Source organism: Lemur catta, chromosome 13 (genome assembly GCF_020740605.2).
Source record: "Lemur catta isolate mLemCat1 chromosome 13, mLemCat1.pri, whole genome shotgun sequence".
Taxonomy (NCBI): domain Eukaryota; kingdom Metazoa; phylum Chordata; class Mammalia; order Primates; family Lemuridae; genus Lemur; species Lemur catta.
Window position 1 is genome coordinate 43,574,035 of NC_059140.1, and position 24,400 is coordinate 43,598,434.

Here is a 24,400-nt window from a genome sequence, read left to right on the forward strand (position 1 = left end):
TATATATATTTTTTTTTCTTTTTTTTTTTTTTTTAAGAGATGAGGTCTCACTCTGTCACCCAGGCTGGAGTGCAGTGGCATGATCACAACTAATTGCAACCTCGAACTACCAGGCTCAAGCAATCCCCTCCTTCCTCAGCCTCCCAGTAGCTGGGACTACAGGCGCACACCACCATGCCTGGCTAATCATTTTATTTTTTTGTAGAGACAGGCTCTCACTATGTTGCTCAGGCTGCTCTCAGACTCCTGGCCTGAAGCAATCCTCCTGCCTTGTCCTCCCAAAGCGCTAGGATTATAGGCATGTGCCACTGCACCCAGCCAATGTTTTTTATGTAATTATTAAAATATTAAGTAACTTTTCTGATCAGAAGATGAAATTATTTGTTAGAGTGTAATATGTGCTATTCTATTTTCCTTTAGAAAACCACTGTAGTTCTGTGTAACTGAATAAAATACAAATGTCCCTCAAATTGCAATGGGGTTATGTCCTGATAAACCCATTGTAAGTTGAAAATATCATCAGTCCAAAATGAATTTAATACATCTTACCCACTGGACATCATAGCTTAACCTAGGCTACCTTAAAGGTGCTCAGACCACTTACATTAACCTACCTACAGTTGGGCAAAAATCATCTAACACCAAGGTTGTTTATTAATAAAGCATTGAATATCTTATGTACCACATATCACTAGCCCGGGGAAAAAAAAAACAAAATTCAAAGTTCAAAATACATCAAAATTGTGATGGTTTCACACCGTTGTAAAGTAAAAAAAATCTTATTAATAAGTTGAGCTAGCGTTAAGTTGATGACCTTTGTACAAGAACACTGTAAAGTTAACAACTCATTTTAGGAACAAGTTGTTAAAAATAACAACGTGTCTAGAGAACGAGCTTAACTTTTAGACCCTACAGATATGGAATTCTTTCAAAAAATAGTACCCTCCTTAATGTAGCTCTTGAAAGTGCTTAATTTTTTCCCTGGAGGATGCACCCTTTGCTGTATCCAATTTCCATCCCAGGTATTGGGAGTGCCTGTTTTATAGGTTACTGAGGTATTCTCTAATTTGATAAAATGAAGCAAGATAATTTAAGAATCTTTGTAAAGTAGAGCTCTAAGTCTAAATAATTAATAGCTTGCTCTGAAATTGTGTTTGTGTGACTCATTCTTTTTCAAATATTACCTAGATAAACATTAACTCTTTGGCATTTGTAATTAAAAACATTGAATTTCTAATTCCAAACTGGATTGTTACTACCATCTGATCATTATAGGTGAAAGCTCCACTTAAATGACTTTTTATGAATTTTTATAAGAAATAACAGAATATGAAATTTCCAATTTGTATGGTACTGTTTATCTCATTTAACCTACTATTGTTTCTATGAAGAAATTAAATATGAAAGAAATTGTTACATGTCCAAAGTAGCTAATGCTAACTGGACACCAAATAAGTTTCTTTATATATCCCCAAGTATTTAAACAATGTTACACACTGTTTTAGTTATCTGTGGCTGTGTAAAAAGTTCCACTAAAATTTAGTGGCTTAAATGAATAAACATTTATTATATTACAGCTTAGCTGGGTTCTTGGCTTAAGTTCTCTCATAAGGTTGCAGATGAGCTGTCAACCAGGGCTGCAGCCTTATCTAAAGGCTTGACTGGGTGAGGGGAATTTGCTTTCAAGCCAACTCAGGAGGTTGGCTCCCAGTTTCTTGTCATGTGTCCTTCTCCATAGGGCTGTCTCATGACTGACACAGCAGGTAGCTTAACCAATGGCAAGTAATGCAGGAGAACGAAGTAGAGAAGTGGAAGCTACAGACTTTTTATAACCGAATCTCTGAAGTGACATCTCATCACATTAGTTGTGTTCTATTTGCTAGACTAAAGGAAAGGGACAGGACACAGTGTGAATAATAGGACACATCACAGGCCATCTTATACATTACTACATGCCTACTACATGCCCATAAAAATACTCATTAAGTATTTGTCACAGAAATGAAATTATATATTATTTAACTATTTACTGTAAAGAATCTCAAAAATAACGAAATTAAAATATGAACTCTCAATTTAACAATAATATTCTACATATGTTATTCTTTCTGATTTTGTATTGTGGTTATGTAAGAGTATGTCCTTGTACTTAAGAAAGATACACTGAAGTCGCAGGGCTTAATCGGGTCGGATGTTCAAACACACACCACAAACAAATATACAGAACAAGAGAGGGAGAGAGAGAAATTTTTTAAAAACAAACTTGACAAGATGCAAACAATTGGTAAATTGGAGTTGTATTACTTTCCTAGGGCTGGCATAACAAATGAACATAACGTTGGTGACTTAAGAACAACAGAAATTTATTCTTTCAAGGTTCTGAAGACCAGAAGCCCCAAATCAGCAGAAATGAGCTCCCCCCAGGAGCTATAAATGAAAATCCATTCTGTGTCTCATTTAGCTTCTGGTGGTTGTTTGCATTCCTTGACTGTAATCGAAAAATTCTATTATCTGTCTCATCTTTACTTTGTCTCCTCCTCTTCTGTGTGTTTCCTCTTCCAAATTTCCCTCTGCTATTGGCTTTTAAGGACATGCAGAATTGGATTTAGGGCCCATCGTAAAGCAGGATGCTCTCCTCCTCTCAAGATCCTTAATTTAATTACCTCTGTGACTCCATGAAAGCGCTTTTTTAAAAATAATGTGTCAGGAATTAGGCATGGTTGCATTAATATATTTTGAGGGGCACTATTTAACATACTGCAGAAGTATGTAGGAATTCCTTGAACAATTCTTATAACTTTTCCGTAAGTTTAAAATTATTTTAGAGTAAACTATTTAAAAAAAACAAACAAACAAAAAACAGATTACATTATCAAATGGTATAAACAATCAAAAAATCATGGCATCTGACAAGCCAACTTTCTTTCAAAATTAAGCTAAAAAATATGTCAGGGTACATCAAATTAGAATAAGGCATTTTGCGAATTTGTGCTTCATCACCATTTACTCTTTGAAGTGAGTGGAGATTATGTGATGTCAAAACTCTCTTCCACATTGTCTGGCCTCTCAAACTTTTGCTTTAATCTTCTTGGTACATTTAGGATATCAAAGGTCACTTTTATTTCAAAAGGAAGAACCATGTTCCCAATTTTACAATCTTTGTAGGAAGAACTAAATGAGGCTTTCTATGATGTTAATTGCCACAAGATGACAACTTTTTCTCTGATAATAGGATTTTGAGGCCCCCAAAGGAATATCTTCGTTTGTTTGTTTGATCTTTGATTAGTTTGTCTTTTTTAAAAAAATGTGTATTGATCTTAAAAATCATCCTTTTTTTTTCATTTATTAAGCAGTCATTGTGTCCTAAATTTGATTGCTTCTTACCTATGTATTGAGTTAAAGTGTCTCATGTAGTATCTTCACTATGTAAAATGATAAATGAATGAATCCAATTAGATAAGTTTGCAACAAATGATAGTCTATTCCCATACAGCTGGAACTAGGGGGACCAAGATGAGAATTCCACTGAAGCAACTGCAGGAAATATATGTTTACATACATAAACACACACACACACATGCCCGCACATACACATACTTAAACATATAAACAGAGCAATTTTAATTCTATACTGGGATAAATGGTGTATCTAAAGAAATAATGATGAAAGGCAAAATGTTCTACTAACTATAGAAATTAGCTATTAAACAACTGGAAGCAGTCACTCTGGTCTACATAAGCTTATTGAGGCTACTATTGTGTTTTTAGCATTCTGTCTCCAGTGTCTAGCACATTGTTTATGTTAAGTAAATATTAGCTATATAAATGTATGCATCATGAGTGATTTAATGATTTAATTCACACAACAGCCAAATATAGTCAAGCCTAAATGAACTGAACTTAAATCAAATAATCATGGGGATGATGGAACTTATAATCAAATGTGTGTATATGTGTATACATACATATGATTCTTTATTTTCTTGGACAGTCTTTAATAATTGTGGCATCATACATTCTAAAGCTGAAAGCAACCTCAGGTGGTCATCTGCTTCTATGCCTCTCTTCAAGAGACAAGCAATTATTATCCCCATGATCTATTAAGCCACATTTTCTTTAGCATGTGACAGCTAAGGTGATGCTGATCGAAAAATACTGCTCTCCATTCTCAAACTATTTCACATGCACAGAGATGTTTAGCAAGTGCCTTTTCTGAGCTATTATGAGAAAACACCAGCAGCCTTGGTTTGGAGCAGTAATTTATGACAGCTAGGTAAATGGTGTCCAAGATCACCTTGCTCACATTAGCCGTGTAGTAGTTCTACCCCTGCATGGCAGTCTTTCTTTAACCCTGGTGACAAGTATGTAAAAAAAAAAAAAAAAAGTAACACCATGAGTCCTACTTTAGTTGCTTACTCTGTTTCTTCTGTTACCTGCCGCCTCAGATCATCTGTCTCAGTAAGTTAACAGAGGAGGGAGTGGAGGGAGAAACTGCAGAGGAGTGAGTGAGTGTGAGAGGAGTGCAGTTAATAGGAGGCATTGTGTCTGTTACTTGCCTCCCCAACCTCTCTTCCCTTTTGGTTCATTAACTAGAAATGGAGAAAGGTGAGGGAGATGAATTTAACTTGTTCTGACATTAGTGAGGGACAGGGAGGTGTGGCAGCTTCTATAATATTTCTGCCCCAGAGAGAGGTAATTGGAAAACGTGTTGTGTGGTTAGGTGTTGTAATGAAAAATAAAAGAATGATGGAGAACAGTGAAATCAAATTATAAGCATAAGGCAAGTGTGCTGAAGTTTTTAGCCACTTGCAAAATTGAGAGATACTATCAGGACTGTGCAAATACATTGTTCTGATTAATTTTCCTGGGGTGAAATATGAAAATATTTATAAAATCAAGGATCCTGCCATGAATATAATTTTTTTCTGTGGTTATAATAAACTAAAATAAGCCATAACTTGTATCTGTCTTAAATGGAACTGTGAAATGGTTACATGATAAAGAATTGCATAAAAAGATTTTACTGTGAGAGTGAAAAGTATCTATCTTTGGGCATTACCCTAAATTGCTTAAAATGTTGAAGAATGTTCAATTAAAAAGTAGACTAATTTATCTTAAAGGGTTTTTCATTTGATTTTCTGAATATTATTATGGAAGTTGTATTTTACCACTCATTCTTTGGACCCCCCTTTATGTATAAAGGCTACAGTTTTTCAATATGAAGGTAAAAGATTTCCAAGTAGAAAAGAAATAGATCTTAATTTTAATGAAAATGAACAATTGCATTATAATTTGGAAAAATATATTTGGATTCTGGTTTTTCATTTTAGATGCGACATGAAGATTTTAATTGTGCCTTCTTTTGTAAATTCCATAATAACATATTTGAAAAAATCATTGATATAAAGAAAGGGTTAATTGAGAAACATCATAATATACAAAGCCTTTCTCTTATATGAAGCTTTAAAAATATTCCATTGTCAATCCAAACAGAACAAACTAAAATGAGATAATTGGGAAGGTGCCCATAAAGTCAGCCTGAATATATTATTACAACTATATATGAGATAATATTTGTTTTAAAAAGATTCTATGGCACTGTAAACTCAGTCTCATTAGAGACTGCATTTAAAAGGCTTATAAAGTTACTCATTAATGTTATCTTCTTGTATCTCCACAGCTTTTTCATTAAAGAAAATTCAGCAGAAAGCATTTTCTCCTGATAGCAGGAACCAATTTGCAATAAATGTTCTGGAAACCACTAGGGAAGCCATTACTGAGGTCTAATAAAAACAGACAAGCGTAACTTGTTCTATATTTTTGTTTCAATCACATACAGATGAGACCCCGCTTTCTACACCAACCGCAAGAGACAGCCTTGACAAACTTTCTCTAACTGGGCATGGACAACCACTACCTCCAGGTTTTCCATCTCCTTTTCTGTTTCCTGATGGATTGTCTTCCATAGAGACCCTTCTGACTAACATACAGGTAGGCGTTTTTGCAATCTTAAAGAAAGAAACGTGGGACACCCTGTAGTAGATTGTTTTCCAAAATTCATACTGTTCCAACCTAATCCATTCATTAGGTTGACTGAACCATGGTATTAAACTTCTTCAAGCAATTTAGATTTTAAACTTGCTACACTAATCGAATTGGTTTAGAAATATTCAAATATGTATATTAAGCCATAATAAAAAAACTTAGATGAATATGACATGGGCATTTTAAAATCATTCTGCCTAAACTCTCTCTTTGTTGTGGACTAATGGCAGGAATTTAGCTGTTTAAGTTTGCTTTACTAAATGACAGCACATGAGTTCTAATACATATTTATTTATTTATAAACTGCTGGCCTTACAGTGAAGAAATGATATGTTTAGTCATTTGAAATATGTCTAATATAGAAGAATAAAGAAATCCCTTCTTTCATAAATAAGTTTGTTTCAATTAATAGGGTTTCTTCAAAGAATAGACTTCAAAAAGCCAAAGCAAGCCTTCCATGAATTTCCTATGTGGTCTTCAGGATGTATATTTTACATACAGTGCATTATGAGTCAAAAATACTTACAGTTAACAATAACATAGAGCATGGAGCCAAGATAATGAGAGTGTTTGGGATAGAAGAAAGCGTAATTTTCTTGCCCACACATGAAGTGATCATGTGGACCCCAGATGGAGATTTTTGTCATCTACTTCTCCATATTTGGAGTAACTAGTAAGTAGTAGGCACAGGCTTGCAGATGCTTTTTTAAAAAAATTTTTTACTCTAACACTTCATCCTCAGTGACATTTTTCTGTACACATATCCTATCATATTAAACTTTTTCCCAGTGGGAATGTAATTAATTTTATTTACCTCTCCAAGGACATAACAGAAGGCCTTTAATGTAACATATCTTCTCATCTATTAATATGGCATTTTTAATAGTAATGTAATTAGAGTCTCCAAAACTGTATTCAACTTTAAGGTTTAAGGTTTTATATCTCAGTAATTGAAATAAATCATCAATCTCGCCTAAATTTAATCATGGCCAAATAGTTGATTATATTTTAGAATAAACATAAGACTTTTTTCTCCCTCATTTTCACCCTCATTATTGTTTTCTATGAGGTAGAGCTTTTAGTGAATTTCTCCTTGTCAAATCAAATGCTTTCAGAAAATATTTGTTAATATTTCTGAATTTAAGTTCTGAAAAGTAAGGGAACAATTCATTTTCTTATGTATACAGCTCCTTATGAAGCAAAGGAAAAGCTCTTTAGGCCAGTGAGAATTTAATTTCAATTTCAGCAAAGAAAACATTCCTGAGATTCACCAGTGCAAACCAGCTTGCTCATCTGAAGAGCAGGTTGTACACAGGGACTCTTGCGTTGTAAGTGACCACCACATCAAAAAGTCAAATACTGTCAGTTTGGGAGTATTCATCCACCCACTTTAATCCAGAAATATTCAGACTATATTACCTACATCACCTCAAAGTGTAATTATTCTTACCAAAAAAAAAAAAAAAAGAAAAGAAAATTTTGGTTTTAAAACATACAGGTTTTGGATAAATACTTTATTTATTGAAAGTGGCTCTAGATTTAATATACTCTCCTTTCAACCATATGCTTTAAAGACATATTTTGGTAATAGTTAACGACAGGATGACAGTCAAGAAAAAACAAATTATATCTAGTCTCAAGTTATAGGGATCTGGGTCTGATAAAGTTAGAACACCTATAATATGAATTCTTCATTAAAAATAAATTAAGCTTGTGCACTTCAATCTTACATATATGTATGATGTATATAGTTGCAGTTATTATTTATATGAATATATTTAACATATATGTATATATACATGCACATATGTGCACATAATGTAAAATAAAGATTAAAAATCTTACTGTGGTCTATGCATAGAGAAATACACACACACACACACACACACATATTTAGGTCAGTAATGATTTCACATCATTTTACAAAAGGTTGTAGATGCTAACTCTTTTATTATTGCCACATTTATTGAGTTATAGTAATATCCTAGGAATAGTATGGAATGTTTAAATAATAATGACCCTGGATTTTTAGGCATATAGTATAAATGTGCTTGCTGTCCAAATTCTAATTTGGGTAATTACATTCTGCCTACCTCAATTTCCTTTGCAATTTCAATTATATATAATGGGGTTCTCTGCCTTCTGTCAAAATGGTAACATACTTTTTGTGTACTAAGTTTAAAGCTCCATATTTCCTTTGAAGATATGTTATGTTTTATTAAAATCAGTAACCAAAAAAAACCTTCAAAATAATATGTTTAAAGTGTTATTGTCCTAATAAGTCAATAATTTAACATCATGATATACTATAATTTGACAATTCAGAATTTTTAAATTTGTAGTGATTACTATAGATGTCCCCTCCATGACATCATTATCTAAATTAAATTTTTATAAATGTTATTTTTTGTGCTTTAAAAGACCTGTAGAAAAATACTGTATTTATGTATAAAATTTATTTTTCTATTTAAACATTTAAATTTATAGAATATACATTAAAAATCGGGTACAAGATTTTTGTTAACTACTTGAGCATATACTGCTTTCTTGACATTTGAGTATTTTCAAAATTAAAAGTGATAATGGATAAAGATATCTATGGTAAAGGATAATAATTTTACTTTAGTGAGGGATATGCATACATTTCAGTGTTTGCTTTTTAGAACTGCTTTTGTTTACTCTACATGGAATTTTATTTGTTTTTTTCAATGTGGGAAATCTTTCATTTTGGCTTCCTCATTCAACCATGTCCATGGAGAACTAACTTTCTGTGAGGTTTTACATGAGACTAAAATTTCAACATCAATTGACTGAATGTACCACCTTTGAACTTTGGATACCACTTGAATATCTTAAAGGAGAACTCTACCCACTATCCTCAGTCTGAACTTTTATGCTGTAAATTACAACTAGAATCTATTGTAATACATAGGATTGTGGGCAAATTATTTACTTTGTTTATCTATCTTATTACAGATAGGATATTAAAAATGGCTTACAACTATTAAAATAAGAGTGGGTAAATAAGTAAAAAGTGGAAATGTAAAGTAAAGGTAGAGAATATAAAATTTAGTTAGGGATGAAGTTAGCATTGAAGACATTTGTCATAAGGGGATATATAATAGGAGTCTAGTTTACCATGATTTGGCTACACAGAGGAATTAAGCAAACAAGGAAGGCCTATGAGGGGTATTAAAAATGGCAGTCCCAGATTGATTCATGGTGGTCTAATAAATGGGCACAATCCAACCATAATTATCTAAGAAGTATTCTCTACTTCTGTGTTTGAAGAAAAAAATGAAATAAAAAAAAAAACTTTAAGTGTAAGACTGAAATACAGTCATGTGTCCCCCTTCTAAGAAATGTGTTGTTAAGCCATTTCATCATTGTGTGAACTTCATACACACTGAGGCTCTGTGGTATAGCCTATTTCTCCTAGGCTACAAACCTATTACTACACTGAATACTGCAGATAACTTTGACATCATGGTAAATATTTGTGTATCTAAACATGTGAACACATAGAAAAGGTACAGTAAAAAGAATTTTATAGGACCATCATATGTGCAGTCCATTGTAGTCTGAAACATTATGCAGCACATGACCGTACTCTGATTATCTATCTTCAATTCTTTACATTTCAATCTCATGGCCAATAGTTTTACTTTATTATTTGTTCATTTTAAAGAAATTTAAAGTTTGCTCACTTACATTATTAATACACTAGTGTAATTGTTTTAGAGTTAGACAAAATAATTAGGAGAAGACTTTTCAAAAAACTCCAAAAAAATAGAACGTTGACTTCAAAATATGGGGAATCTAAGATTATATATATTGGTCCTACATTATATGTTTTTATTTTTAATCATAACTATATATTATGAATCTTCTCCACTTTTTTTTCTGTTACCATTTGTGAAAGGAAATCATAAAAAACAGGAAAATATACTCAGTATTCTAAAAAAAAAGTTTATTGTGATGAAGAGAATAGCAATAATCTCTTCAATACCTCAACTATATACTGTATTTATTAATTTATATCAGATGTACTAATAATAATAGTAAAATAAATAGTGAATGATCTTAATGTATCTGTCTCTACGCTAATTATATACAAATTACATTGATTCTTATTTATAACCCCATACAGTGGATTTCATTGTTATCCTCATTTTACATATGAGAATACGGAGGTAGATATGGTCACACAGTGGTGGTGGACAATGGATTTAAATATAGACAGGTTGATTCCAGAGCCATGTTGCCGTATTGCCACCCATGATCATATGAATCACAAGATGGTTTTATACCTGGAAGGACTTTTTAATGGGAAGTCTGTCATACATGTACTTCTGAGAACAATAACCATAACATTAAACTGGATATAGTTGTATCTTTTGTTACAAGAGCTTGTCTGAAAATGTGTCAGTTGATACTGTACTTTTTTTTAATCTACAGAAGTTTTTAGTTACAAAGAGGGCTATATCTTTTCATCCTGAAAAGTGACTAAATAAACATTAAAAGAATTTTTAAAAACGATTAAATCTCTGGAGAGTTCTGATCTAAGCTTAGTCAACTCTCTATTTGGGATTTTCAGTTTGTCACCTGATCATTCTGGACCTTGGCTTTTCCATCTTTAAAACTGTTTGGTTAAAATGGTGATTGCTAAAATTCTCTTCAACTAGGGTATTTTACTCTCATTAGATGCAACACATTATTGAGTACAAATTTTAAGTTTCAGTGATGCTCAAGGAACCTACCTCTTATCTGATTCAGTAATAAAGTTTTATAAAATACAAGCCTGGAGTAAGGATCTACCCAGTTTATTAAGAAATGTTTCTTTCTTACCAATATTACTTGAAATTCTCTTATATAAGCATATATTTATACTTTCTAAGCTATAAATAGTATAAACATTGCTAGATATATTACAGTACTTTTTTTCCTTAAAAAACTTATTCTCTGAAAAAAATGATGAAAATGACTTACTTTACAAAGTAGATCATTTTAGGAAACAAAAACATTTGTGTATTAATATGACAACTATCATGCCTCACTTACAGAAGATAAATTTAAGGCCAATCCACTATTGTCTCTTACCATTGCTGTGCCATAGAATGAGTAAGCTTAAAATGTGTTTCTTTAGAATTGTCATTATCCAACTCCATTATCCTGAAATCTGACCTTTCCTTGGAGAAAAATTCATATTCTAAACCTTCTATTCTTTACTGTAATTCATATTGTTGCCACAGCATTTTGCTGGATACTGCATGTCCAAGTGAGACCCAGAATTTAGTGTGACCTTTTGCACATGATCTACCTGGAAAATTTACAGAAGTTCCTTACACAAATCTGAAAGTACTATTATCATTAATGGTTAAAATGGTGTCCTAATGATTTGTAGATGTTGTGTACACTACTTCCTATTGCTTTTCACAGCCCTCTGCTGCATTGATATTTAGTTGGTTTTCTGTATTTTTTGAAGCAGAGCTGTCACTGGCAGTAACATACTTTTGCATATGCATCAGCTTGGCTCTAGTACAGATTTTTGTTCACACTGGACTCCTACTGATGTGCAGTGATTTAAAGTCTAAAAATTAAATTTAATTTTATATAGCTTATAAGTAGTCCCTAGAGAGTAGTGGATCCTAAAAGCTAATATTTTTCAGACATAATCAGCAGGAATAGGTAATGTACCACCATTAGCCACATTAGTAGCAACTGTAACAAAAGGAAACAGTAAACATAAATGTTCTCAGCAACTTCATTCTTTACAACGAATATTAATATAAAATTACACAAATTAGAATTGCAGTTTAACATTATTCAACATGTTTATTCATAATGATTGTTTCATATTTAAAGAACACCAAAATATTGTGTTTTGTCAGCCAAGGACAATAATACTTTAATAGTAATTTATTTTAAACAGCTACTGATAATACAACCAATCAACACATTAAGTGGTGCCAACATTGGCATCTTGCTAAATAATCTCTAGACATTGCACAGAGAGTACATCTTTCAAAGATAAGTCAACAAGAGCAATCAGAGCAGAAAATTAGAATTTGGTATCTTAGAATTAAAATACAGCTAAACTAAAGTTTTAATTGGGGTGATCTAAAAGGGCACTTGATGTAATGATCTCTTTCATTTGTTACTAATTATTTGTTCCTGATGAAGAAGAAGCATACACAGGAATGTTGTGGAATTGAGTTAAGATGGCAGTTTCCTTAGCAGCTATGTTTTATTGTTAAACAACAAAAGAGCGGGGAGGGGCAAACTGTCACATAGAAATCCTGCTTCAACTTGTTTCACATCACAAGAATTATACCAGGAAATTTAGGTTCAGGTATAACAAATATGAAATAACTTATACGTGCCTGAAAGAGAATAAAAATAGCTTATGACAATGCTATAGGCTACACTGGTAGGCTAAAGTAAGATGACATCTCTATTGGACTTACAAGACAAGCTGGATTCAAAATGCTCAGGTTGTTTCTTGTGAGGGGGTCACATCCTGGAGTACATCTACAAATGGCATCGACTTCCATCTCATCTATAATTTCAACTGAAAATTTCAGTCTCTGATATTCACAGACCATGGCAAAATATCTTCTACTTCAAAGTAGCATTTTGTATTGCTGAAATGAAAAGAATGGAAGTTTTAGCTCTAATTTTTACTAGTAACTAGAGAAAATATGGAGAACGCTTTTTATATGTTTAAAATATTTTCATAATCTCATTCTCAAAAATACCTACTGCTAAATTTTTTAAAAGCACACAGTAATTCAAATTTTATATATATATATATATATATATCTTCATAATCAGTTGCATGAATAAATAAACTTTGTTTTCACCATATGTTCTTTTAAATTATTATGGTGTCAAATAGTTTCCTAAAAGTTATTCTCAGTTTATCACAACTATCTTGAATGACTTTTTAAAAAATAATGCACTCCTAAGCCACCAAGTTTTGGATCCCTTAAATATATTATACATCTCAAGAAAAAATACGGCCATATTATAATTTCTGTTCATGAGATTTTTAAATCTGTTGTATGCTAGGCACTCTCTAGGCCCTGGGGACATAGTGCTGAACAAGTGAAAATGTCTTGGCTCAGAGAGCTTACATTTTAGTGGAGGAGATGCACCATAAATCAGTAGACAAATAAATATGTGACAATATTATATAATGATAAATGCTATGAAGAATTTTAACAAAAAAGTAACAAGATACATATGAAGAGCTATTCCGGATAGGATGGTAAGAGAAGGCCTCTCTTGAATGGTGACTTTGAGCAAAGATGAAATGAAATGAGAGTATGAGCCACGTAAAGATCTAGAGGGAAACCATTCAGGAGGGAACAGAAAGAGCAAAATCCCTGGGGCAGAAACAAATTGTTGCGTTGAGGAACCAAAAGAAGACCTTTTCGGCTAATGTAATCTTGGGAGGGAGTAGGAGAATGAGCTCCAAAGAGAAAGGTGAGTACTGCCAAGATCATGGGAGGTTGCATAATCCATGTCAGATAATTACTTGTGGAAGAATTACAGCCTAATTTTCTTTTCAGTTCTTAGTTTTTAGTTACACTTATGTGCGGCCCTTGTTTAGCTTTGGTTCTAGATATTCTAATTAGAAGCAATTGAACCTGCATGCCATAAATATTTGTCTTCCTAAAATAGTTTAATTAGAATGAGAAGTTTTATGCATTGGTTGTAGTATCTGTCCTAGTGAGTGCAGAGCATAAGAGTTAAAGAATTTGGTAAGTGGGTTATTCTTTTTAAAAATGCGTATCTGTCCTAGTGAGTGCAGAGTGAATGTATAAGAGTTAAAGAATTTGATAAGTGGGTTATTCTTTTTAAAAATGCTTTTAAGTAATGAACGAAATGTGCTTTGTACCAAAATATTACCATTCTGAATACCTTCTTTGTACAGGGACTCTTGAAAGTTGCCATAGATAATGCCAGAGCTCAAGAAAAACAGGTCCAACTGGAAAAAACAGAGCTGAAGATGGATTTTTTAAGGGAAAGAGAACTAAGGGAAACACTTGAGAAGCAGTTGGCTATGGAACAAAAGAATAGAGGTATTTACAAATAAGCTTAATACTTCATACAAAATATTCAACATAATGATACTGTGTTTGGTGATTTACTTTGAAACTGTAGTTTGTTTTGTTTTGTTTTGTTTGTTAATTTACCTGTAGCTAAAGTTCAGAGTAGAATTTGAATCCTGGGCTGATTATATTTCTTAATCTTCACAGTAGGTGTTTTCTCTTTTGTTCCCATCTTAGGGAATTGAAATATATCCATTATATTAGTAATCATATAATTTTTATTGCTCATAGAGTTTAACAAATTCATGTCCTTTAAGATAAGAATGAGCTCTGATGACAACCATGAAGAAAAGTTGATGTTCATTCACAGTTGTCCTTTGAACAACTTAAAACTTAAAATTATAAAGCTAAAATAGAAAATACTGATTATTCAAGGAAAGCAGGTTTAGTAACATATTTGCCAACTGAAATTGAAGACTGATGAATATCTGAGAAAATGACCAAAGTTAAGTGTTTGTATAATTTTCATTCTGAATGTCTTATTTTCATCCAACAATGTCAAGTACACAGAGTAGAAGCTGATATAAATTCTTACTGATTAAAAATAATGATATTATTGATATGTGAATTGCTTCTTTTAACACACTGTACAATGCTTGTATAGGTAATTTTGAAGGTCGTTTATAGTTATATGTTTATTTTATGTATGAATTTGAAGAGCATCTTCTTTATAACCAACTCACCCTTTGCCTTAACTATAAGATTTTCCTAAATATTCTAGAAAGTGGGTGGGTCTCCTTTTATCTCTTTTAATAAGTATGCAATATAAATATTCTCCTTTTATGTGTTTAATATGGTCATTTAAAAAGCATTGTTACTGTTTTGCTTTTAAAACTAGCAGGATTTACCAGGTTGTTTTATTAGTTATTATGAAGTGACAACTAGTGAGTTCCTGGGGTCAGGTCAATTTGGGAAGGTGTCACCCTAGATGTATATCACAGTTCTAAACATTATGTGGCTTCACATAGATATAGGTGTTAACAAATACTCAAAACAAGATAAACATTGATAATGGATGTGTTCCAAGTGAATAAGGAAGTTTGGTCAAAGAGTTCCATCTGTGAAACCATCTTCCATGAGATAGCCAGGTCTTGATTTTGTTCTTACTTGATTTTGTTTAGTCTCTTTTAAAAGACTTAAAGGCAAGCCCTTAATTTCCTAAAGTAACTCTTTGGCTACTTGAGAGACCTTCAGAAAATTTTTGGTTCAAACTTCTTGGGAAGATTTACCTTCTGTTTTATTTAACCACTAGAGGGCAAAACTTTCACAGATCACACCATGAACTTCCCATTTGATTAATTATGAACAGTAAATTAAAGGTAACAACTATCAATACTTACCTATTATGACTGTGTCTATTGAAGCAGTGTATTACTCTGAAAAGAGAACATAGCATTCCCATTTGGTTCAATCACATAGAAAGAAACAGTGAGAGGTCAATGGCAATGTACCAGGTATTGAGCCCATAGAGCCACAAGAGTGTACAATTGAAATAAATATTTCAGAAATTACTGTTTCTTTTTAAAGAGACTTATAAATAATCATTTTTGGAAAGGGAAATAGAAGGCAAGTAACTTTGCTAAGGTAAGCATATGATTTTCACACTTAAATAAAGCAAATTAGCATTTATTTGAAATCAGTTTTAATTACTTTTCATATAAGATTGTAGCCAATGTACATTTTGTTTAAAAAACAAATTTTTAAAAAATACATGATATAGCAACAATAAACTTAATGGGCTGCCATCTTAAAAATAATAATAGTAATAAAAACAGGATATGTGAAAATTAAAAATTAAAACTAAAATACTTACTTGGACCATTATTACCTTACCTTATATTTTGACTAAACATTGCATTAAATAAATGTGTTATTGTTCTTCATCTATAGTAAGAAATCAGGTAGTAAACTTGGAATGATTACTTTTTATAACAAACAGAAAAATTTTCTCATACTGATTCTGTAACATTGACATCCACAATGTTTATCAACCAACAAAAAAATGATTTTGAAGAAAAACACATATATGCTTCCCATATATTGATTAGTTGCCATATATATGGAGTAAAAGTTTAAAATACATTTTGGGAAGAACATTTATTTGCTATCATTTATTGATTATATGTTATATATAAACATTCAAATTGTCCAGTAGGAGAAAAGTGTTTCATAATTGACTTTTTGTATTTTAATCTACTTTTTTACATAAAGAACACATTGTTGTTATCGGTAGCACATTATTGTTAGCAGTGAGATTTTATACTCCACCAGATTTCTGCAGAGTGAAAGTATAATACATTTCTTGAAATATTTTATAGTGCTATATGTTTGCTGTGATGAAATTATCTCAGAAAATAACTTCATCCAAACAAAAACATTTCTACTTATATATGTTAACAATAACTAAGAGTGTTTTGCTCCTTAATATGTAAAAAATATTTATTACATCTTCTAAAATTTTAAGAAAGAATTATTTAAAACAGAGCTGGTTTAGCTTTCTTTTCCAAAGCATTTGTAGTAGAAATGCTCCATTTGCTACTCAAAATGGGTATCCCATAAGAAGACAGGAGGAACACTTATAAAGGTTTGCCTGTTCAAATGACTCTGCACTATTCTGATTCAAGGACAGAGAACTAAGCCACAAAAGTCATTTAATCAAGCTTCCTTTAGCAATGAACACAAATATTTACTAAAATTAGTTTCCCATTAAATTTATCTTTCCATATGACAATTAAAGCGATTCTTGTAATAGTTCAAGGCTAAAATAAAAAATTGGCCTTCTTGGATGTTTTACTGAGAATATTTTAGGTAAAGGTGGGTTTTTTTTTTTTCAAAATTCCTCTTTGTAGGTTGACTCAATCTAACGGGAAAACCAAATGAATAATATAAAAACATAGACCAATTGTAAATTAGCAGCACTACAAAAATTAAAAAAAAAAATAATAATAGTGTACATACACCCTTTTCTAGCCATAGTTCAAAAGAGGCTAAAGAAGGAGAAGAAGGCAAAGAGAAAATTACAGGAAGCGCTTGAATTTGAGACAAAACGGCGTGAGCAAGCAGAACAGACGCTAAAACAGGCAGCTTCAACAGATAGTCTCAGGGTCTTGAATGGTAAGTTATGCATGACTAACTTTCACTTTTAATATTCAAAGGACAATTTAGACATGTGTTTGTGGTTTTGTATATTTTTACGTTTTGTGATTCATTCAACTATGCTTGTAACTGAAAGCATGGTGGCAAGAATGTGTTGGGAGAAATGCCTTATTTCATAGGTGCTCCCACTGTTTTGATTCTTAACTCCAGAATATGGGACCCAGCATTGTTTCTCTGTTTAACACATTGTATCTCTACTGAAACACGACAAAATATCAAGCCGAAAGCCTTCTACCCACTGTCCTATTTTATGAACAACGTTGTATTACTCATCTATTCAAATCTTCCCCAAACTTTTATGGTTATGGTTTTTGTTCAACCTTTAAAAGATGACAAAGATTTCTGTAATTTTAATTCAGCAGCAAGGTAACAGGTTGTCCTTTTTTTTTATAAAGGACAATAGGAATCAAATGAAATATGTGTCACTCTTACCTTTCTGTGCTTTTAGACTCTCTGACCCCAGAGATAGAAGCTGACCGCGGTGGCGGCAGAACAGATGCTGAAAGGACAATACAAGGTAGGAATTTGCAGAAGGCTATAAATCTAGATCTTGCTATATGAGTTTTTCCTTAGCTTTAGCCTGCTATTCAAGCATGTAGCCTACCATCTGGGCCACATCAAAACAAGTTCAAACAAGGTCAAGTTCATCTTGCTTGTTTATATGAGTGAATTCATTTTGTGCTGATAGATTTTCTTTAAATTAACAGGTCATTTCTGTTTATACAATGCAATTAAAAAGGAATAATTAATTTTAAACAATGTATGATTTAATCTTGGACACAGTAAATGTGTTTTATTGAATGTTTGAAGCCCAATGTAATGCAGGAAGGGTTTATAAGTTCTATGCTACATAAATAAAATTGTGGGTTAATCAAATAGGTAGTCCTTACAATTTAAAAACGTCTAACTACTCATTTTTATGACAGTTACTGCAAGGTACATGCAAAATGGACTAGTTGAATGTTAACAATAAATAGGATTGTTTAGTTCCTACGTGGATTTTCCAAATGTTCTCTATGCCATTATATACGTTTTAATAATACAAATCTGCTGAGCAAAATCATATATAGAATACCAAAGGGAGTTGTTTTAAACACTCAGAGGAGCTAAATATGTATGCTGACGAGACTACACTATTAGGAAGGAATAAAATCAGAAGGTAGCATTTATAGTCAAACATCTATTCTAGACAACAAACTCAACAAAACAACAAGAATACTAAACAGTAAAAAGAGCATTTGTTTTCTATGTTAAATGAAGATGATTCTTCAAAGGGAAGCCTGAAATGATTAACTGCCATAATCCTCCCAATTGCTTTTATTTTGCATTTTAAGCTCAATCATTTTTAGGATATTGTATGACATTAATTGTGTTACTTAATCAGCTGCAAAAGCGTCATTCTTGGCTTAGTGTAAAGGAAATATACTTTTGTAAAGCATCATATGTACAATAAGTAACGATCAGAAACTTGAAGTAACTTTCCTGGGGAAAGAATGTTACCTTTTTTTGTGTATATTTATTTTACCTGAGGCCATTATAATTAGTTTTTAAATCCTAAAGCTTGGACCATATGTTAATATGAGACATCTCCTTGGATACACAAGATTAATGCAATTGTAGATGGAGAAAAGATCTTAATTTTTAGAACATTACGGATTTCAGCACGATTGTATATATGTGTGTTTGCATGTATAACATCATCAAAATTATAAGAATTCTATTGCATCTTATAAGAATTGTATACAGATGTTAGCAAACTGCTGTTAACAAAAACCAGTCCACTTTATCAGGAACGATAGCCTCAATAAGGCAAATGTAAATGTCGGTGCCTGTTTGTACATGCTGGGACTACTCATGCACTAACTTAGATAAAGGTGAAATGTTCTAAGAAACCATGTAAGCCCCTAGGTAGGTGTATCTGGTATACACAGAATCTTCAAGGTGGTCCAAACTCAATCTAGAAAACATTACAGGCAATATAGTCCTATACATAAATGAGAGATTTATTGTTAATATTAAGAAGAGTTTAAAAAATTATTAAATTTTTTATAGTTGACATAATATGTATGCCATGAGTTTGCTATCAGCAACATTTTGGTCGTTAATAAGGTTATGGTTATTTTTATTTGAATCTACAAAATTCACATATATTCAAGTATAAACTTTAATATGGCTAAGGCCTTGCTGTATGAGGTTGAAATATTGACAACTCTTAATTTCCATTGCTGTGATTTGCTTCTTCTGAAGAAAAGTTTTAATCACAAATCACCTTCCTTTTGGTATCTAGAATGCTATCAGTTGAAGAACACAGTAAACCCACCCAAACAACTTCACGATTAGGGAAACAAAACATTTGCACAACAATTATATGTAGTAATTTAAAGCAAAATATAAATTATTGTGGGGTTATTTTTGCTTTAATTTGTAATATGAAATCTGTATTCACTTCATCCATTCATTCAGCCAGTCAATTGTATTGTCAAAATGCACAGTTTTCAATAAAGCACTTTATTCATATTTGTGATATGTATTAGACAATATGGGTTGTCCCCAAACATAATTAAAAAAAAAAACCTGAGGATAAATGTTTCCTTTTTAGTTGCTAAGAAGGCATTTCACCAGCAGTTGGACTATTTCAAGACTTTTAAAACAGAGCAAAGAGACCGTCTTTTACTACCCTAACCCCATTAAATTAACTGTTTAGCCCTTTGAATTATTTTTTACAAACTTAGACTAACTCAATATATTTGGAAGCTAACAGAATACAATTAACTGTGAGCAGAAGAAATCAAAGGAAGACTGTACTTAATTAAATGTTGTCTAAGCACAAGAATGGGAAAGGCAAAAAAGAAAGAACCAGAACTCATTACTAATTTGTGAAATAGTCTGTGTCATACATTTTGGGAGCCATGAGCACCTGCTGCTTCACAATTCAAGAATGACAAACACACAGAGCCTCTTGCTTCCCTGGCCCTCTCTTGCCCAGTGTCCCCAAGCCCAGGTGTTATGACGTTCTTGCTCCTAAGCCAGCCATAACTGAAATGATTTTCTATTCCAAAATAAATTCAACTTATAGAAAAAAAAAACAAGACCACAATTTTTTATGTGTGTTATGTATTTATTTATTTACTTTCTAACATTGTGGCAATAAATAAATGCCACACATGGCCGGAGAGTTAATCACCTAGAAGTTGGGCACTTAAATACTGCTTAAGTGCCAAGTAATTACCCCTAAATAGGCACCTTAGGTTAAACTAAATATTGCCTCATTGGCATTTTGTATCACCATTTCCATAAACCTACAGAGGTGGGAAAAAGGAAACCAGAAAGCAGTTTAGAAAATATTTCTGAGGAAAGAGCCCCTAAATAATTTACATTTCTTGATAAGGTAAATCAGCTAGTGGTACACAGGGATAAATTTTTCATTGCTGATATTTCTACTAACTAACTCAAAATTCATGAGTTTGGAGGAGATGTTATGAATACAGAATAAACATCCAGATATTTTTTAAAAACCGTTGTTTCAGGAATTGAATTATATGGCCATTAACTCTCTTATGCCTAAGTCATACAGATTTATCTGTCATGATTTGTTTTGGAGTCTGAAGATTTGGAGTCTCTAAGATTTTTTTGAATATATAGAGTAAGCAGAGTGCATATAAACACTAATTGAGTTTTGTGGGCTAGTCAATAAATATCCTTCAAACTCCTTCTGCCTCTACACATATAAAGCCACACACACACACACACACACACACACACACACACACACACACACACACACTTTATGTAGCCAAATCTATTATATGATGGCTTTCGTCAGTTAAGTCCTAGTCTTACTTTATTCTCTCTCCTTAGGCAATGACATTTACTTAAATGATTTCTTTAACCTATATATTTTGAATATTTGTAAAGATATATCTCCAACCCATTCAGACATCTCTTAGGAGCTGCAGATAATAATGTCCAACTTTTTATTTGATTGTCTCACAGAGCCCTCAAAGTTCAATGCACAAACCTGAAAGTTTCCTCTTCTCCACAAACCTGTCTTCCTCCAGTGTTCCTTCCCTGTGGTACCCTCATTCATCCAATCCAGTATCCTCCTTGCTATATAAAGAAGGAGGAGTGTAGCTTGACTATTGCCTCCTCACTCCCTCACCCACGACATCCAGTCACAACTCTTTCCCTGCAATCTCTGTGCTCATGTCACACTGGAAGCTTTTTGTTCTTGTTTTCCTGAAAGTTTTACTTCTTTTCTTACCTACCAGGGACATGTTTCTCTCTTCCTTGCCTTTACCTACCCACTCTTTAAGTCCGAGCTTAGAAGTTAGTAACTCGAGGAACACTTCCTAGACCCCTCACTCTGCCCTGTGGCACCTGCCCCCACCAACTAGTTTGGCCTCTTAGAGATTCTTATCACACCTTTTACTTCTCCAAAGGAACATACTGTATATGAGTATTAATAGTTCCTTGTCCAGTGCCTTTTCTTCTCTCCCTGGTAACTGGAACAGAGCATGAACCATGCCTATCGGTTCACTACTGTGCCCACCTGCCTGGCATAGTGTTTGGCACATAGTGGTGCCACTATGTATTCCCTCGAGGAATGAATCAGCCATTAATAAATTAGGATGTATATTAGATCTTGTGGCTATGAAGATCCTTATTGTTCTGACATTTCTCAGTATTTGGTGGGAGAGACTGATGGAAGGAAATAAAGGGTGACATGATTCTGTCAAAGAAAGTCAGAATTACAAATTCTGGCATAATTAATGTTCGTATCTATAGCTGAATTAACAGTATATGTTTATGCTTCTTTGTGTGCATTTCTCATTTTCTTTCCTTCTTTACATGTTTGACCTAAGATTTGGATTCTGTAAATACTCACATCCAACTTTCCATTTACAATTCATATTTAATTTAACATATCATAATCACATTTCCTAACCAGCATTTTCTTCTTTTGTTTAATACACATTAACCTCATGCTTCTTTTCTGGTTTACTTATTATAACTGCAAATGGTTAAAATTATTTAGGTGATCAATATATAGATAGATATGAATTATAACACGAACAAATCATGGATATTGCTGTTCCATCTATGTCTTTTGTAACATTTTCAAAAAGTTTTGAAAGTTCATTTTCAAAATGGTAGTTTTTTGTTTTTAAGTAAAATCCTGCCCCATTAAACAAAAAAAAAAAATTGTCAAAATCAAATGGGGACATAGACCATAGTTCCTCTGACATCTTAGAATATCTGCAAGTTCTGCTTGCAAAATCTTGACTTCACTTGCAAGTACATCTCTTTTATTTACATCCAATGGCCATAATCAAAACTGTTTGGCTTTTTATTCTTTTTTGACTGATCTCAGATCATAGAAAAGCAAATATTCTTCCAATAAAAAGACATAAAAGACTTGCCTTCACATTAACAATCTTCTTTTTTCCAATTTAAAAATATCCTCTTTCTGCTTCCTAGATATTTGGAGATACATGCTGAATTTTAAAATTATCCGTTATTTAACAAATATTTATTCAATGTTGATGCTATGCCAAGCACAGTTTTAGGATGTTACTGCCTTAGCATTGGGAAATGACTTTAAGATACTTTAAATCTCTTTGTTGTGCAAAAGAGGAAATAGACGCTTGGTGAGGGTAGATGACTTGTTAAAAGTAACACCAAGAGTTTATTGGAGTGGGGACTATAATATAGTAAAGTTGATTTCCACATTGCCTTATGTTCTTCCTGATTGCTTTTAAATTAGGATTGTTAAATTATGCCCTCTTTGCTCCTTTAAAAAATATGACTATTATTATTATTTCTTTAGTAACTTATAGCTTAAAGCATCATACTTCATGTCATTCTTATGAAGGGGATTTATATCTTTGATCAAGCTTTATTATTAAATCAAATGTTCTACCACTTAATGAATTTGCTAGTAATACATCTTTTCATTTAGACTTAGGTATGTTAATAATGGGTGGAAGTATTTACCTTTTAAAACAGTGTGGTGGATTGGGAACTGAAACTGAGCCTTTTCTGTATGTTATAATTTAAAGGCGAGGTAACCTGATCTTTGAGTGGCTAATTAGCTTTCTCACAGACACACTACTAGTTAGTGGGGTTGCTGGAATTTGAATCCAGATTCATAACCCCAAAGCCCTTGTTTTCTCCACCATTCCTTGCTGCCTATACTTACATGTCTCTTTTGTAGGATAACCACTGGCAGCCATATTACTCATTTTGGATAGTTAGCACATTGTGTGTTAATGACTGAAAAAGTCCAAAACAGTCTACTGCCAGGGAATGATATACAATTGGAAAACTGTCTCCTTTCCTGCTCTTTACTTTTTTATCAGCCATTATGCCTATACTGTATTTACAGACACTTCCAGACAGACTGGAGGAAACCTTACTCTAAGCAAAGAAAATAGTAGTAATTTAAAAAATTAAGAAATTAATCATATTTAGAGAAAAGGTTCATCTGCATCTCTACAATTAGCATATAATGAACTTATAAAAAATTAAAATGTCATAAACAACTCCAATTTTGAAGCAGTATATGACTCTTGGAGACCTTCTTTATTTCTTGTGAAGTATGTATTTAAATAAAAGTTGCTAAATGGTATCCCAAGACTTTCATATTTTGAGGCTGCCGGCCCCAAACCCCGGGTCTGTTAGGAACTGAGCACACAGCAGGAGGCGAGCAGCGGGTGGAGCCAGCGAAGCTTCATCTGTATTTACAGATTTACAGCCGCTCCCCATCGCCTGCATCACTGCCTGAGCTCCGCCTCCAAACACCTCCCAACCCCCACCCCCAACTTGTCTTCCATGAAAGGGGTCCCTGTTGCCAAAGAGGTTGGGGACCTCTGTTTTAACGGTACTGAACTGAACCTTACTTAAACTTACCACTTTTAACATCTTTATGAAAGGATCATTCAAATTCCATTGTCATTCAATTGTTTTATTCAGAATTCTAATACTTAAAAACAGACTTTTCAGTTTAGTGTAGCAGTCGGGTTCTTTGGGCACCCCTACAGAATCTAGAAGTTAAGAAACACTAGAAGTTAGGTCTGGACTGT

At 32.8% G+C, this 24,400-nt stretch overlaps 1 protein-coding gene across 2 annotated transcripts in view; it reads left to right on the plus strand.

Moving 5' to 3' along the window:
* The window catches only part of DACH1 (dachshund family transcription factor 1), a 401,211-nt gene that overhangs the window by 346,866 nt on the left and 29,945 nt on the right, over positions 1-24,400 (plus strand). For both annotated transcript variants that reach the window (XM_045567619.1, XM_045567618.1), the window contains 4 exons: positions 5,840-5,991; positions 13,985-14,132; positions 17,133-17,276; positions 17,767-17,835. In XM_045567619.1, coding sequence (XP_045423575.1) covers positions 5,840-5,991; positions 13,985-14,132; positions 17,133-17,276; positions 17,767-17,835 — 513 coding nt within the window. The remainder of the gene's footprint in view (positions 1-5,839; positions 5,992-13,984; positions 14,133-17,132; positions 17,277-17,766; positions 17,836-24,400) is intronic.